We start from the raw sequence: 19,015 nt of genomic DNA on the forward strand, positions 1-19,015 counted from the left end.
TGTTTGACCAATTACCCTGCATTTGTTTATTATAGCAGTGCAAGTGGTGACATTACATTGGTATGAACTGGTAATAAACCTGAAATAAGCAAGATCTTTTCTCAGATAAAATATTTCTCAAAACACACACTGCATTATAATTATCATTTGAACAATTAATTATTACAGATACAACCCCTGTATGCCAGTCTAGACTTAGTAGGTGTGGAAATGATCCTTTCATATATGAGTGGTGACTAATGAGAGTAATGAGGAAAAGGCCCACACACTAATATCCCTGTACCACCTCTATTGGTGGTATAGGAACAATCTACTGTCAGGTTTAAATTTGTTACACCTTTGATGATTGAAACCACTTGTGTATTTAGTAATATAGTGTGTGGAAGCCGTATGGATTAAATGCTGTTATGTTTCATCAAACAATATGACAGTCAGGTGTGCATGTTGATTTAATTAATTCAGGGATGTATTGTGCATATTCTGTTTAATTTCATGTAATATAAATGCAATTAGATTGCTTTAAAAATAAGGAAGCCATTCACTCATACGCATAGCCATGTGGCCAAGTAGCAGTTTGTCCATGTAGGTAGAAATTAACACATACAGTGCATTCAGAAAGTATTCAGACCCCTTCCCTTTTTCACATTATGTTACAGCCTTATTCTAAAATGGATTCAATTATTTCCCCCCTCAATCTAAACACAATACCCCATAATAACAGCCAAAACAGGTTTAGAAATGTTTGCAAATGTATTAAAAAATACATCTGAAATACCTTCACATAAGTATTCAGACCCTTTGCTATGAGACTTGAAATTGAGCTCAAGTGCATCCTGTTTCCACCAAGACAGTTCATAGAGCTGGCAGCCCAGCCAAACTGAGCAATCAGGGGAGAAGGGCCTTGGTTAGGGAGGTGACCAAAAACCAGATAGTCATTCTGACAGAGCTCCTATGTGGAGAACCTTCCAGAAGGACAACAATCAACAGCACTCCACCAATCAGGCCTTTATGCTCGTGGCCAGATAGAAGCCACTCAGTAAAAAGCACGATAGCCAACTTGGAGTTTTCCAAAAGACACCCAAAAGGACTCCGACCATGAGAAACAAGATACTCTGGTCTGATGAAACCAAGATTGAAATCCTTGGCCTGAATGCCAAGCGTCTGGAGGAAACCTGGCACCATCCCTAGAGTGAAGCATGGCGGCAGCCTCATGCTGTGGGGATGTTTTTCAGCGGCAGGGACTGGGTGACTAGTCAGGATCAATGGAAAGATGAATGGAGAAAAATACAGAGATCCTTGAAAGCCTGCTCCAGAGCCCTGACTGTGCAGCGACTCTCCCCATCCAATCTGACAGAGTTGGAAAGGATCTGCAGAGAAGAATGGGAGAAACTCCCCAAATACAGGTGTGCCAAGCTTGTAGCATCATACCCAAGACTTAAGGCTGTAATTGCTGCCAAAGGTGCTTCAAAGTACTGAGTAAAGGGTCTGAATACTTATGTAAATGTGATTTCAGTTTATTTTAAATAAAATGTGCAACAAAAAATCTAAAAACCTGTTTTTGCTTTGTCATTATGGGGGTATTGTGTGTAGATTGAGGGGGAAACTATTTAATCCATTTTAGAATAAGGCTGTAACGTAACAAAATGTGGAAAAAGTCGAGGGGTCTGAATATTTTACGAATGCACTGTACCACTTCTTTTAACAACAGAACATCTGCTGTAAGCCAATCGAGATGTCTGAAATCCCCAAACCTCTCCTCTGTTACCATGGGTTAAAAGCGGTATTTATCATAGCAACATGAATTAATGGGATGAACCAAGAGGGATCTGTTCCTTACAAAACAGTGTTTCGGCATACACAGAGAAAAACGTAAGCATTCATTTAGAGACAGCATGCTGAGGCTAAGAGGACAGACATCTTAATATAGTACTTTTCTATTTACACAATATTTCCTCTAAACCTCAACTGCTAAGTAACTTGGTAAAAGGGTTGACCTGACATTGTTTAAATTATTCAAGTCAGAGATAACAGCAATAAACCTTGCTTGCAACAATAATCTACAACCCTTCACCGATATTCAGATCAATGCAAAGTGGTTCATTTGACCATATTATCGATTTAGTGCGTCACTGTTTGAAAATATGGAGAGACGGTACTGTTACATCTACCCAGTCGCTGTCTAGGTTCAATAAACATCTGCCAATTAATGTGAAACACCTCTGCCACTGCCTATTGTTTCTACTTTTCATGCATCAAGATACAGAGTACTTGACACTAATCCATCACCCACCTTCCTCTTCTGTTGACAATGTTTTACAATGCATTTCTGTTATATCCGTTTTCACCATTCAAAAACCACATTGGAGTGAATTGCGGTTAATTTCTCATTTTAATGTCAGATTTTCATCAAATTGGAAAAACTATCAAACAAGGCTGAAAGTTCTTGCTACTAGAATCAATATCACAAACAAAACATGTTCAAGAAGGAAAAGACCAAGTATCTTTCAGTTTATATTTTGGATTATCAAAGAAAAAAAATGAAACCAATGATAATGCACATACTTCTTCTGCGTTAGATACAGGATGGACTTGACAATATTAAATGAAAGCTGTGACAGCCTTTGGCATCTCATGAATGATAATAAGTTAATCAATGCCAATTACAAGCTAAAGGCATGCATGCAATGGGAGTTACTTTGAGTTGGCACAAACCAAGAACAGAGGCACAAAAAACAATCCCACTCAAAAAAAAGAACCCTACTACAATCATCACATCTATCCCCATTGTCCACTCACCCTTCCCCCCCAAAGTTAAAAAACAAAACCCTAAATAACGAAGCAGGGGTGGAGTGCTGGTTCTGTAAAAATACTTTCTCAGGAGTTCCTATCGCACGCTGTGAGAATAATTACTTAGTGTATGAAAAAAAAAGCTTTTTACTATTGCAAAAAAAAGAAAAAGGGTCCTTTATCAGATTTCATTAAATTATTTCAGTACCAAATAGGTCATTGTTAAAGATTTATCCCAAAATCATTACTTACATATGGTCTGCTTTATGGAAATGTATGCCTATGGGGAATGGAAACATATTTCATGCATACACAAAATGTTCACCGGAGGACATGTCAAAACCAGGTAGGTGACTTATCAGGACTGGAGATATGAGTGCATGAAACTGTTTGTGTTAGTTAAACTTGTCCAATAGTTGAGAAATCACTGTGCGTGTTACCTTTGCAATGAAAGCGCTGAGATTAAAATAAATCTATATTTGGCACTATGCAGTAGTCATTTTGTGTACCAAAAGGAAACAAAACTGAATTATTTGTGGCCAGTTATAACATCATTCCACCAATACATCCTACTCTGTATGGTGGCTGGACCTATACACTGAGGGCGTGTTAACTTACATTCAAAAGGTTTATAGAATCAGCTTGGAGAAAATAAATTAGATATGAAAAACAAAAGGAAGAATGCGTGGCATTGACACATGAGTTGTTGAACAACAGGCAGGTTGTGTATATTGGTATAAACTACTGTACACAAAGTCTTCATTCAAACTTTCCCTTACCCCGTACTTTACCCTGTACTGCATTTAGATGTACTATTCTTTCTGCATCTATCTACTGGGATGTTTTCCTTTTAATCAATGGAAATCTGCAGTAGCTACTAGCATCACTATTCACACCCTTTCACCAAGAGACCACCTTCAGAGAAAATTATTTGGGGCTACTAAATGACACAAATTAGGTATAACTAGAATAGGCTGGAATTAAAAGCAAACTTCTCCTTAATTGATAAGTCTGGGCTGAATATTATTCCAAACCATGTAATAAAATAACAAATCCGAACAACAATACCACTTGATTCACAGTTACTGCAATTCTCAATGCCAATTGAAAGACGTACTGCAGATATGTAGCTTATTTTGGTTCAGGTAAAAGTCACCATGAAATTTACTGACTTGGAGTAGGGAGCAGTAGAGGAATTCTTGATTTCGCAAAGCACAATCTCTAGGTCTAAGCCAAGTAATCTGTGTAGAAATCTAAGAGAAATTCCCAAACCTTCAGGCCCTGTGCCATCCAATACCAGTCACAGTGTTTGTGCAGTACAGTATAGACAGCTTTTGAGGAATCATTTTGTCCAGAAGTACAACACTCAGATTGAGGTAGGTGCTGTTAGCTATTATGTGCTGCTAGTGGTCATTACTGTTCAAAGCCAATCTGTGTCAAAAGGTAAAAGGTTCCCAGTCATTTATGAATTATGAACCCTCCAAAAGCATGCTACATCAAAAAACTTGGGTAAGTCATTGTCAGATAGTGGTACAAATAACTAAAAAGGGGGAAAAAAACAGTTGAAAGGAGATTGCATCCATTGCATGCAGAGGAAAAGAGGACATTTAAGCACATGAAGACATTGTAACAACTAGTCAACAGGATAATTTTGATGCGACTTCCAGGTGCTGCTTCACTTTGGGTTTAGAAAGAGGTGGTGGAAGGCGTGGAGAGTCTCTTCCCAATGTAGACCCTAAGGAGACAATAAGTACAGCATGACAATGCTGAGCGATTAACTGACAGTTTTTTAAAAAAGCTAATTGAGCAACAATGGTTCATTTTATTCCGTTTTTCCTTCTGTGAGCTCAATGCGCACATTGAACATTTTCTCTAAAGGTAATTCAGACCCAGCCTGAACTGTGTGATGTAGTAGGGAGTTGTAGTTTCCAACAGGCCAATATTCCACATTGTTTAGTGCAAAAACATGGTAATCAACTACAATGACCGTAATCCATTGCGCATCCATCTACCTTGTCCAGTCTCTTATGCCTGCTACAGAAGAGGCAGAAGAATGCACGATCGTGAGGGGATATAGAGAGCAGCTGTTGCTTTGCAAAGGTATGTCTACCTGAAGACATGATCTAAGTGATTGATAGTTTGGTATTCAGCAGTCATAAAAGTATGCCTTATTTAAGAAATACAAAAGTGATTGTCAGACAGCATATGCAGCAGCTCTAGAGAAATAAGATTACTTTATTATATCATTTCAAGTTATCAAATAAAACTAATGTAATACACAACTAACGTAATGTGAAAAATTATGGTTAATAAGTAATAATGGGCAGTCACTACCATGGGACTTTTAATTGTTTTATTGTGATAGGGCAAAATCAAAAAATGTATAATCGAACAGATCACAAAAAAGCACTAATCGCTCAGCACTAATGAAAAAGATTCAACAGCAGACAACAAATACTCACATATCCATTTGATTTGCTAGTTGTGTAAGATGGAACAGTCACTCACCCAATGCCAAGGGCAAGAATGTGAGATAGCAGTAAGGAAGGGATGAAGACTTTGAGGAAGTCAGCAGAGAAGATACCCCCTTTCTTCATGGCTCCACTATTTCTCATGCTTAGGGATACTGAGCGTCTGGGGTGACGGAAGTGGAACTCCCTACAAAAAAAAACAAAAATCACTGAACATGTTCACCATCTTGAAACAAATTGCATTGTTATCCCACAGAAAATTGGCATTCGTCTATTTTTGCTATGATTTAGGCTAGCAGTTTTGTGTTAGAACAGGGGTGGGAAAACTTTAAAGGCCTTATATATATGGACATTGTAATTTCTACATTTTCTATGTTTATACTTTATATCTCCCTCCGGCTGGATTGAATGGGCTCGCCGGCTGGATTGAATGGGCTCGCGGGCCGGATCGTAGTTTGCCCAACACTGTGTTAGAGTGTGCCGTGTGTCTCCTTACTTGGGTGGAACGTTTTCAGGCCGACTGGACCAATCTGCAACTTTGTTCACCATGATATCCTCTTTGTTTTTCTCTGGACCTTCCTCCTCTAACTGCAGATGGGGGGAGAGAGAGAGCACATGTGAACAGAGAATTACTGTATGCCTATAGTGTAACAGTGTAGACAGGGGCATGGATGGAGGAAGAGAGACATGAGGGCAGGCTGGGTTGTTGTACCTGGCTCCCTCTCCGACTGGACATCTCCACATCAAAGGTGATTTGGCCGTCATCCTGATCTGGACTGGGAGGTCTGTGAGGACTGAGGTGCAACACAGGAGGAAATGAATACACAAATTATACAAACACCTCAACATGGAGGACAGAGTTTAGGGAGTACACAAAAAACATGACACTCCCTTACCTGTCGCAGGAGGAGCTGCTCTGGCTGGACTCGTGCTGGGCGTCCAGCAGGATCTTCTCCATGTCTCCATTGTGGATAGAGGAGGATGAGGGCACATGCTCCAGCGCCGCTGTCAGACTCTCCTCCACCTCCTCTGGCACCACCTCCAGGGCCTGAGGGGCCTGACTCTCCCCCTCATTCCCGTTCCCCGGGGCAGGAGAGGGTGTGGTGGAGTTTGGCAACAGGGCCTGGTTCCTGTTGTTTCCATTCATCTCCAGCTCCACCCATGACCCTGAAAACAAAGATGGCAGTGGGGTTTAGAGGAAGTATGTGTATTAGTACAAATGTTAGTGACATAAGTCTAATGGTAAAGATGAAGTGACGTTCTCAAATGCGATGCATGGCTTACTGCACCGTCACCAAAAACATTGCATTTTGAGAAGAGAACTTGCAGCTACGATTGTAATTCAAATGGGCAAGCTGGAGAATGAAGGCAGTGGTACTTGGGGAAAACACCAAATAGCTGCTTTAAGTGCTTGCAATTAGCTACAATGTCAACAAAGAGAGAAATCATCATGACACAAAAAGACTCACTGAGCCCGGAGAGAGATCCAGACATTTACATTTCATCTTAGTCTACAGCAGAGAGCCCCTGGCAGAGGAATGCATCCCTTCTACCGTTTAGGACCTTTTTATCTCAGATGCATGAGACAAGTCTGTGCTTGGTCTGGCCTTGTTTGTCTCAGCCACTCACAGTATGTGTAATGAAGTCACTGTATGGAACATACAGCAGTGCATGTTAACAAGGAGAGTCAGTGGATGGCCACCCTATGCTGCCGAGGATTAGGCCTAACTCCATATACATGAAAGCAGAATCATTTTGTAAAACAAAAAAATAGACATGCATGCATGGGTTTTAGATGTTAAGGACACCAATAGAGGATCTTTGTAGACCTACGGTTGCATGTGCATGTTACTGAAATGATTGCCTTCATTAACAAAAACAAACTTACATTACATGACCAAAAGTGCTCAAACATCTCATTCCAAAATCATGGGCATTAATATGGAGTTGGTCCCCCTTTGCTGCTATAACAGACTCCACTATTCTGGGAAAGCTTTCCACTAGATGTTGGAACATTGCTGCATGGACTTGCTTCCATTTAGCCACAAGAGCATTAGTAAAGTTTGGCACTGATGTTGGGCGATTAGGCCTGGCTCATCGTCAGCATTCCAATTCCTCCCAAAGGTGTTCGATGGGATTGAAGTCAGGGCTCTGTGCAGGCCAGTCAAGTTCTTCCACAACCAATCTCGACAAACCATTTCTGTATGGACCTCGCTTTGTGCAAGGGGGCATTGTCATGCTGAAACAGGAAAGGGCATTCGCCAAACTTTACAGTTGGCACTATGCATTCGGACAGGTAGCGTTCTCCTGGCATCCACCAAACCCAGATTCATCCTTCGGACTACCAGATGGTGATGAGTGAAACATCACTCCAGAGAACACATTGCCACTGCTCCAGAGTCCAATGGCGGCAAGCTTTACACCACTACAGCCGATGCTTGGCATTGCACATGGTGAACTTGGGCTTGTTTGCGGCTGCCTGGCCATGGAAACCCATTTCATGAAGCTCCCAACAAGCAACTGACGTTGCTTCCAGAGGCAGTTTGTAACTTGGTAGTGAGTGTTGCAACTGAGGATAGACAATTTTTATGTGCTTTAGCACTCAGCGGTCCAGCTGTGAGCTTGTGTGGCCTACCACTTCGCGAATAAGCCGTTGTTGCTCTTAGATGTTTCAACTTCACAATAACAGCACTTACAGTTGACCGGGGAAGCTCTAGCAGGGCAGAAATCTGATGAACTGACTTGTTGGAAAGGTGGCATAGGACGGTGCAACATTGAAAGCGACTGAGCTCTTCAGTAAAGCCATTGGCAGTTCAATGTTTGTCTATGGAGATTGCATGGCTGTATGCCATGCAACAGGTGTGGCTGAAAAAGCCAAATCCACTTATTTGAAAGGGTGTCCACATACTTTTGTATATATAGTATAGCAGACTTCAGTAGATTTCAGTTTAGAAAAAGGCACTGGACTCAAAGTCTAGTATGCTTTAAGCCGCAACTGGAACAAAGCATGCTCTCAGTCTGTGCTCACAGTCATAAAAAAGCACCCACGGCTATTAAGCAAAACATTCCTGACTTCCTCTCTTGGGGACATCAATTGGACTTGTAATGGGGTAATCTCATCCACCAGCCAGCTCTCCCTCTAATTCGAGCCTGGGGACAAGGTTAGTAGGGGTGGCCTGAATGCCACTGTCAGTGAGGTTGTGGTTCCATTGCCAATCTAGGCTCTTACATAATGTGCATATTCTATAAAACATAGCATAGAGATGTTATGTCTATCCATCATCTGAAAAATATGCCTCTTATTCATAACTTTGCTTCATTTGATTGCTTCTCTATAAATCAACACTATCCAGATGATAGCCTACATTTCATAATGATAGTGCTACTGCCTCTAACAGCAGGCTGCCTGAATGGAATCCAAACTGCTCCCATGTACGGGTAGGAGGGAGGGGAGTTATGCAATCTCTGCAACCAAGCTAAGCATCGAATCCAGGGACATCAAATACAGGGCCTGACTATTTAGCCAGTTACGCCTGAGCAACATTCAACTAACTAAACCTCTTCTAGGACTTTCCCTGTGCATTCTACCAGAAACCCACCCTGCATCTCCATACTGTATAAAAAGGGACAAAAAGGAACAGAAAGTACTATACAAGGACACCGATAATACAAACCTATACCATCATAATCTTGTGCCTCCAACGTGGACTGTGTGGGCAGTTTAGAAACTGCATCTGATGGTCATGTCAATATTGACTGTTCAGCATACAGTAGCAGTCATTGTGGGTGGAAGTAGACAATATACCTATTGCGTTATCTGCAAGGTTTACTTTTGACAGTTCCTACCCAAACAGATTTACCACCCCTACCAAAAAAAAACCTAGCATTTTTATTACTGATTAGATTGAGCCATTGAGAAGCCTATCTAGTATCAATCTTATTATGAGAAAGCCTTGTAAGGATATGGTATGATGACACACTAACCTATCACTAAGTATTATGGGCAATTGATAGGTGTGGACTTGAGTCGCATGACTTGGACTTGAGTGTGACTTGAGCCACAAATTTGATGACTTGAGACTCAACATGATATAAAAAATAAAATAACTTGGAGCCTTAATGCTCAGGACTCTTATTTGACTGGATACTTATCTGGCCAGGTTTTATAATGTTTTGTCACTTACTTTGTGGCATAGAGTCTCCGTGAATTACTCTCCACGCAGCCACTGTATCACACTTGCCAAAAAGAAAAGAGAAACACACTGGGCCCTCTAATTGGACCAGCAAACTATCAGTCAACACAGATCAGGTGAGCTTGCTCAGTGAAAAGGTTTTGGGTGGGTTGAGAGTGTAGCCTACCATTTGTATTTTATATTTATACCTTCGCTTATTCAACCTGGTCACATAGGCCTACGGAAATGCACCAAATTCGTTTCAAAATCATCTAATCTGTGCTTCAGAACCAAAAAGTTGTGCATCTTGACTGTTGACCAATCATCAGCATTGGCGCGCAAAGGCGGGCACACATATTCAGATTAGTGACCAGAAAGCACTTGCCTGCCATTAATGTAGCCTCCCTACATTAATCCATATTAAGTACCATTTAGCAATCTTCTACAGTCACATCTTTGTCACAACAATAGGCTACCTGGTGATTTCATTGATCATATTTCAGATAGGCCTAGTTTGGGTGGGTTAATTATACACCTCAGTGGTGGTACTGGCTATATAACGTCTAAAGATAGCTTTAACATCACACACCCTTCAAATTCTTTTGAGATGAAGATGTAGCATTCTGGCAAACTAATTAAGATATTTGTGAGGAAGAAAAATGGCTAAAGACAGATCATGATTTCCATTCAATCCTGCAACAACCGCTTCTTACAAGTATGATCCTGCTTGCTCTGGACTCCAGAGAAGTGACAATGACCATGTTAACATGCAAACCAATATCCCGTTATTATTCGGGATCTCAAGTATTCTGCTTTTGAGTGGACACATGTAAACATATCCTTTAAATAAAAAAAATTAAAAGCTTGTATGCCGGTTATGAGAACCCAAATAAGATGCCTGGGATATGTTGATCTTAGATGGGATACTGTGGCATGTGAACATTTTATCCTGTTTACTGTTGCTTTACACGGTCTGCGCAGGCTGAGTTTTGCATTTTTGGGTGTTGTGTGATGTTTTCATCTGATTGTCAAACAAATCACTTCAAAAATAACTACCTACCTGCGCAGTTCAATCCACCATAATTCACTTTGCTGATACTCCGTACTGAACCGCAGAGCATAATTGCTACATTCACCCCTAATTTAGACAAGTTTCTGATTTATTTTATTTGATTTCACCCTTATTCAACCAGGTAGGCCAGTTGAGAACAAGTTCTCATTTACAACTGCGACAATGCCAAGATAAAGCAAAGCAGTTCACATATACAAACATACAGTCAATAACAATAGAAAAATCGATGTACAGTGTATGCAAATGTAGAAGAGTAGGGAGGTAAGGCAATAAATAGGCCATAGAGGCAAAATAATTACAATTTAGCATTAACACTGGAGTGATAGATGTGTAGATGGTGAGGTGCAAGTAGAGATACTTGGGTGCAAAAGAGCAAGAGTATAAATAACAATATGGGGATGAGGTAGGTGGGTGTGCTATTTACAGATCGGCTGTCTACAGGTACAGTGCCCAAGCCCCCCAAGCTGCTCTGACAGCTGATACATACATTCCAGTCATTGGCAGCAGAGAACTGGAAAGAAAGGCGGCCAAAGGAAGTGTTGGCTTTGGGGATGAACAGTGAAATATACTTGCTGGAGTCAGTGCTACGGGTGGGTGTTGCTATCGTGACCAGTGAGCTGAGATAAGGCCGGGCTTTACCTAGCAAAGACTTATAGATGACCTGGAGCCAGTGGGTTTGGCGAAGAATATGTAGCGAGGGCCAGCCAACGAGAGCATACAGGTCACAGTGGTGGGTAGTATATGGGGCTCTGGTGACAAAATGGATGGCACTGTGATAGACTGCATCCAATTTGCCGAGTAGAGTGTTGGAGGCTATTTTGTAAATGACATCTCCGAAGTCAAGGATCGGTAGGATGATCAGTTTTACGAGGGTATATTTGGCAGCATGAGTGAAGGAGGCTTTGTTGCGAAATAGGAAGCCGATTATAGATTTCATTTTGGATTGGAGATGCTTAATGTGAGTCTGGAATGAGAGTTTACAGTCTAACCAGACACCTAGGTATTTGTAGTTGTCCACATATTCTAAGTTAGAACCATCCAGAGGTGTGATGCTAGTCGGGCAGGCAGCAATCGGTTCAAGAGCATGCATTTAGTTTTACTAGCATTTAAAAGAAGTTGGGAGGCCATGGAAGGTGTGTTGTATGGCATTGAATCTCATTTGGAGGTTTGTTAACACATTCAAAAGCCTTGGCCAGGTCAATGAAGACAACTGCACAGTACTGTCTCTTATCGATGGCGGCTATGATATCGTTTAGGACCTTGAGCGTGGCTGAGGTGCACTCATGACCAGCTTGGAAACCAGATTGCATAGTGGAGAAGGTACGGTGGGATTCAAAATGGTTATTGATCTGTTTAACTTGGTTTTCAAAGATTTTAGAAAGGCAAGGCAAGATGGATATAGGTCTATAACAGTTTGGGTCTAGAGTGTTTCCCCTTTGAAGAGGGGGATGACAGCGGCATCTTTCCAATCTTTGGGGATCTCAGACGATACGAAAGAGGTTGAACAGGCTAGTAAGAGAGGTTGCAACAATTTCAGTGGATAATTTTAGAAAGGGAGTGTCCAGATTATTTAGCACAGCTGATTTGTAGGGATCCAGATTTTGCAGCTCTTTCAGAACTTCAGCTGTCTGGATTTGGGTGAAGGAGAAATGGGGAGGGGGGCTTGGGCAAGTTGCTGCAGAGGATGCTGAGCTGCTGGCCGGGGTAGGGGTAGCCAGGTGGAAAGCATGCCCAACTGTAGAAAAATGCTTATTGAAATAATCCATTATCGTAGATTTATCGGCGGTGACAGTGTTTCCTAGCCTCAGTGCAGTGGGCAGCTGGGAGGAGGTGCTCTTATTCTCCATGGACGTTAATGACCCAAAACCTTTTGGAATTAGTGCTACAGGATTAAAATTTCTGTTTGAAAAAGCTAGCCTTAGCTTTCCTAACTGACTATATTGATTCCTGACTTCCCTGAAAAGTTGCATATCGCAGGAGCTATTCGATGCTAATGCAGAACGCCACAGGATGTTTTTGTGCTGGTCAAGGGCAGTCCAGTCTGGGGTGAACCAAGGGCTGTATCTGTTCTTAGGTCTACATTTTTTTTGACTGGACATGCTTATTTAAGATGGAGAGGAAAGCACTTTTAGAGAAACCAGGCATCCTCTACTGACAGGATGAGGTCAATATCCTTCCAGGATACCCGGGCCAGGTCGATTAGAAAGACCTGCTCGCTGAAGTGTTTTAGGGAGCGTTTGACAGTGATGAGGTGTGGTCATTTGACCGCAGACCCATCATTCACACAGGCAATGAGGCAGTGATCGCTGAGATTCTGGTTGACAACAGCAGAGGTGTATTTAGAAGGCAAGTTGGTCAGGATGATATCTAAGAGGGTGCCCATGGTTACGGATTTAGGGTTGTACCTGGTAGGCTCCTTAATAGTTTGTGTGAGATTGAGGGCATCTAGCTTAGATTGTAGGATGGCCGGGGTGTTTAGCATATCCCAGTTTAGGTCACCTAACAGTACGAACTCTGAAGATAGATGGGGGGGGGGGCAATCAATTCACATATGGTGTCCAGGGCACAGCTGGGTGCTGAAGGGGGTCTATAACAAGCGGCAAAAGTAGAAGCTTGAATTGTTTGGGCACAGACCTGGATAGCATGACTGAACTCTGCAGGCTCTCTCTGCAGTAGATTGCAACTCCGCCCCCTTTGGCAGTTCTATCTTGTCGGAAAATGTTGTAGTTGGGGATGGAAATTTCAGGATTTTTGGTGGCCTTCATAAGCCAGGATTCAGATACGGCTAGGACATCAGGGTCGGCGGTGTGTGCTAAAGCATTGAATAAAACAAACTTTGGGAGGAGGCTTCTAATGTTAAGAACAAATTGATATTTACAATGACGGCCTAACCCGGCCAAACCCTCCCCTAGCCCATACGACGCTGGGCCAATTGTGTGCCGCTCTATGGGACTCTCGATCACGGCCAGTTGTGATAGTCTGGGATTGAACCAGGGTCTGTAGTGATGCCTCTAGCACTGTGATGCAGTGTTTTAGACTGCTGTGCCACTCGGGAGCTCAAACGTTATTGTTTTTGAGTTATTGCTTTTTTCTCACCGGTCCCTAAACGAAACAGACAACTTCACTGGTGTTAACTAGATTACTAATGCATTTATTCTATCGTTGTAAGACATTATTCTGGTAAGCACTACTTTATTTAGTCTTCTGGGGCAACAAATTATAATAGAAGAGAAGCTGCATGTATCAAACTACAGTTGATAAACAAATGTAAGTTATAAGTTCTTAGCCTTTAGCCTTATCCTCCTCCTCCTCCTGTTCCTCTGGTGATGTAGAGGTTAACCCAGGCCCTGCAGCCCTCAGCACCACTTCCATTCCCCAGGCGCTCTCATTTGTTGACTTCTCTAAACGTAAAAGCCTTGGTTTCATGCATGTTAATTGACTTGCCAAATAAAGGGTAAATGTAAAAATGTAATTTAAAAAAAACAGTGGAACAATTGGTCCTGTGAGAAATGTCATCAGTTTGACCAGTTTTAAGGAGAAAAACATTTGAGAAAAACATTTCTAATAAAACTTCTGTTTCGTACTGGGTGCATATTTTAAGGTTAAAATTGTCTGCTTGCAGAACAGTGTCAAAGATATTACCCACACATTCTCTCAAGAGATGCTGAAAGAAATCACATTTCTCCAATCCTGTTCCTGAGAGAAAATTAATATTTCTTTTATAATTTTACTGCAAGAAAATATATTAGACTACATGTGAGATGTTATAGGCCTACAGTCAGTGTCCATATATCAGTTATTATTCCATTTAACCCATATGAACTTAAATGAGGAATATTCTGTTTATTTGTGGTTAGAGGGATACTCATTGAGCGGGACATCAAAAGGTGCATGTATGTAAACAGCTTATGCAGTATTAGACCTTAAGCGGGATATGAGCTACTATCTGGTCAACGTGACATGATATCCCTAGTTGATATTGACTGCTTACTTGAATGACTCATCTCAAAATGCAGGTGTAAAACACTGTTAATTTCAAAATCTTGTTGTTTGAAAATGCATCACTATTTATGGCTGTAATGACAGGCTACATCTGTGCAGTGATTGTGCGTAAGCTTTGAACTACACCTTTGTGGGGGTCAAAAAGTTAGAAACTCCTTGCGCTAGCAAACAGATTGCTGATTTACTTTACGGCAATAGGACCGGGTGCAGCGTAAACATCAAATTGTATGGAGAGAGGATTGCCATAAATGAATATGCAGATCAAAAAATTGTTCGGTGATCAAGATTATGAACTGTTTACCTTGCAAACTCACCAGCAATGGGGCATCAAGCAACAATTACTAGCATAGGCCTACTGGTATTTTGTTATGTCAAAAGTGCTTGAAATTGAGCATTTACCTACAAAGCTCACATTTGAATTTGTAGTAAAAATGAACAACAAAGATAGAATTGAAGAGTTGAAGATAGAATAATGAAAATGGCTGTATGGTTGTCTCAAATAGACAAGGACAGTCGTGAAGAGGGCACGACAACACCTATTCACACTCAGGAGACTGAAAAGATTTGGCATGGTTGCTCAGATCCTCAAAAAAGTTCAACAGCTGCACCAGCGAGAGCATCTTGACTGGTTGCATCACCGCCTGGTATGGCAACTGCTCAGCCTCGGACCGCAAGGCACCACAGAGGGTAGTGTGAACGGCCCAGTACATCACTGGGGTCAAGCTTCCTGCCACCCAGGACCTCTATACCAGAAGGCCCCCAAAAATTGCCAAGGACTCCAGCCACTCTAGGTCAAAAAGGTTTCTTAAGAACAGCTTCAACCCCAAGCCATAAGACTCTTGAACAGTTAATCAAATGGCTATCCGGAATATTTGCATTGACCCCACCCCACATTTTTATGCTGCTGCTACTCTTGTTTATTATCGATGCATAGTCACTTTACCTCTACCTAACATGTACATATTAAATCAATTACCGCGACTAACCCGTGCCCCAGCACATTGACTGTGTCCCGGAACCCCCTGTATATAGCCTCGCTACTGTTATTGTATTGTTGTTCCTTAATAATTAGACCCCCCCCCCCTTTTCTTAAAACTGTATTGTCGGTTAAGGGCTTGTAAGTAGGCATTTCACTGTAAGGTTGTATTCGGCGCATGTGACAAATACAATTGTATTTGAACAATTCATTGCCCGTATAGCACATTTTTTATTGACTTGAGAATTTACATTTAAAAAACTTGTGACAACTGGACTTGCCCTTAGAATGCACGACTTGTATTTGACCCGTTCTAATTGGAACTCGATTTGTGACTTGCTTGTGACTCGAATAATAGCGAATTGGTCCCACCTCCTGGATTTAAAAAAATAATTATATGCACATGTTCTCTGCAGGAAAACGCACATACGTAGACATGCTGTATGCAAACGTCTAGAAATATGTGTTTCGCATGGCAAAAACGTTGTCTAGTGAGTGCATTCCATTCGCCTGTGTGTGGATTCAGAAAATCGACAATGCACTGAATGTGTGCAACTCAAACCATAAAAGCTTATGAGTAGCTGGAGTTATGTAAACACATTACATTATTTAAAACAGGGAATTTGTTCGGATTCGACACATTTCATTTAGAATTTTCTTTTCAGACATGTTTTGATATGGATTAAGCCCGCCCCAAGACAAACTAGTTCAGTGGTATCCTTCCATGGTTGGTTGAAATCCTGTCACTCAAACATTCAAAGTAAATCAATTGGAGCAATAAGGGTGACGTTTAAACAATATTAAGAGCTCCTCCCGCCCTAAGGAAGCAGAAGAAATTCTAACATAGGAGGCAACTTTTGCGATGTTTTGTTAAAAACATTTACCATGAAAAGCAAGCACATTTGGTGGACATGTATTCAAAACTCTTGATTGTTCGAAAAGGTTGTCGGTGATACTTACCGTTTAGGCTAGGCTCCTCGTTATTGTTTTGCTGAGCAGCAGCAGTGGCGGACATGTTGCCAGCTCCGTCTTTAGCGTTTGTCAACATGACACGCAAGCGACAATGCGCGCAGGCGTATCATATATGATTGGCTCACCTGAGAAGAGACGTCACCAAATTATTTCACGAACTTTAATTTGTTGTGCAAAATATGCACCAACGCAAATAAACATTTGTTTGTGATGTGTATTCCTTGTATTTCGCATTTAAATAGTCTTCTCTTGCTTTATTTTCTCAATTTTCAAATGGTGCTTGTGTATGTATTGACAAGACACTTTCCTATATGAGAACATTATACAAGTCATCTCACTGTGAAAGAAGTCAGAAACGTATTACAATTATTTTATTCATTCTTTATTAATCATTAACCTAAACTGTATTTTATTCTGTTTGACAAATGCAAACAGACCTATACTGTGAACCTTTAAAACTGCTGTATTCCTTTTTCTTTTAAATCACCCAGAATTTCCCAATCTTTATCAAGAGTCCCTCAAAACAAAACATACAAATAAAAGAAATTCACAAAAATAAAAAGTGCATTCTGTTGTGAGTCCTGTGAATACATTATATTTAAGTTCTCCTGGGCATTCTCCTGCCTGACAAGCCACCAGTCACTTCAGGAAATATACTTTATCTAATTTCCTCTGCTATGAAAAAGGCAATTAGGTCCTTCTGAATGACATTTCGTGGCTTTCGACAAGAGTTGTGAAGACAGGAGTGTATGGAGGAAAGTATTATTTTATTTTGTTCAGGTGTCTCCAAGTATTGTTTTAGTCTAAACTGACAGCAGAGATATACAGTTGAAGTCAGAAGTTTACATACTTAGGTTGGAGTCATTTAAACTTGTTTTTCAACCACTCCACAAATTTCTTGTTAACAAACTATAGTTTTGGCAAGTCAGTTAGGACATCTCCTTTGTACATGACAAGTAAATTTTCCAACAATTGTTTAGACAGATTATTTCACTGTATCACAATTCCAGGGGTCAGAGGTTTATACACTAAGTTGACTGTGCCTTTAAACAGCTTGGAAAATTCCAGAAAATGTTGTCATAGCTTTAGAAGCTTCAGATAGGCTAATTGACATCATTTGAGTCAATTGGAGGTGTACCTGTGGATGTATTTCTAGGCCTACCTTCAAACTCAGTGCCTCTTTGCTTGAAATTATGGGAAAATCAAAAGCAATCACCTAAGACCTCAGAATTTTTTTTGTAGACCTCCACAAGTCTGGTTGATCCTTGGGAGCAATTTCCAAAACACCTGAAGGTACCACATCCAGCTGCAAAAACAATAGTACGCAAGTACAAACACCATGGGACCACGCAGCTGTCAAACCACTCAGGAAAGAGAGGCATTGTCTCCTAGAGATGAACTAGAGATTAACTAGAGAAGAACGTATTTTGGTGCGAAAAGTGCAAATCAATCCCAGAACAGCAGCAAAGGACCTTGTGAAAATGCTGGAGGAAACAGGTACAAAAGCAACTATATCCACGAGTCCTATATCGACATACGGTTTGCAACTGCACATGGAGACAAAGATCGTACTTTTTGGTGAAATGTCCTCTGGTCTGATGAAACAAAAATAGAACTGCTTGGCCATAAGGACCATTGTTATGTTTGGAGGAAAAAGGGGGAGCCTTGCAAGCTGAAGAATACCATCCCAACCGTGAAGCACGGGGGTGGCAGCATCATGTGTGGGTGTTTTGCTGCAGGAGGGACTATATTGAAGCAACATCAAGACATCAGTCAGGAAGTTCAAACTTGGGTCACAAATGGGGTCTTCCAAATGGACAATGACTCCAATCATACTTCCAAAGTTGTGGCAAAACGGAGTAAGGACAACAAATTCAAGGTATTGGAGTGGCCATCACAAAGCCCCGACCTCAAACCTATAGAAAATTTGTGGACAGAACTGAAAAAGTGTGTGTGAGCAAGGAGGCCTACAACAAACCTGACTCAGTTAAACTAGCTCTGCCAGGAAGAATGGGCCAAAATTCAGTGTATGTAAACTTCTGACCCACTGGGAATGTGATGAAAGACAGAAATAAATCACTCTATACTATTATTCTGACATTTCAAATTCTTAAAATAAAGTGGTGATCCTAACTGACCTAAGACAGGGAATTTCTACCAGGATTAAATGTCAGGAATTGTGAAAAACTGAGTTTAAATGTATTTGGCTAAGGTGTATGTAAACTTCCAACTTCAACTGTATGTATGCATGTATATATATATAAAATAAGAGCCGATCTGTGGCAACAATTACATTTGTACGGTAACTGAGCCGTGATGTTCTAATGCCAAGAGTGTAATGGCGGTATGGGGTTAGGGGTATCACGTGTTGCTTCTCCTATTGAGCATTTTACATCTTAACCATACCTAAACATTAGGCTAGTAGTAGGCTACTCTTGTTCCTCATGTCATAACACATTTTCACAACAGCTAAGTGACAGCCATTATAAACTGTCCACAAAACAAACATAAGAAAATCTAAGTATTCAACAAGGACATGAGGAAGTGACCCTCACAACACCAG

At 41.0% G+C, this 19,015-nt stretch overlaps 1 protein-coding gene across 1 annotated transcript; it reads right to left on the reverse strand.

Moving 5' to 3' along the window:
• Positions 1–2,370: 2,370 nt before the first annotated feature.
• Positions 2,371–16,583, reverse strand: LOC112248439 (BCL2/adenovirus E1B 19 kDa protein-interacting protein 3-like). Its single transcript, XM_024417466.2, has 6 exons — positions 16,441–16,583; positions 6,155–6,425; positions 5,971–6,052; positions 5,755–5,846; positions 5,296–5,445; positions 2,371–4,522 (listed from the first exon to the last, which is right to left on the reverse strand). Exons 1-6 carry the CDS (start codon positions 16,526–16,528, stop codon positions 4,474–4,476), a joined length of 732 nt encoding a protein of 243 aa, XP_024273234.1. The 5' UTR covers positions 16,529–16,583; the 3' UTR covers positions 2,371–4,473.
• Positions 16,584–19,015: the final 2,432 nt, after the last annotated feature.

This window comes from Oncorhynchus tshawytscha, linkage group LG04 (genome assembly GCF_018296145.1).
Source record: "Oncorhynchus tshawytscha isolate Ot180627B linkage group LG04, Otsh_v2.0, whole genome shotgun sequence".
Taxonomy (NCBI): Eukaryota; Metazoa; Chordata; class Actinopteri; order Salmoniformes; family Salmonidae; genus Oncorhynchus; species Oncorhynchus tshawytscha.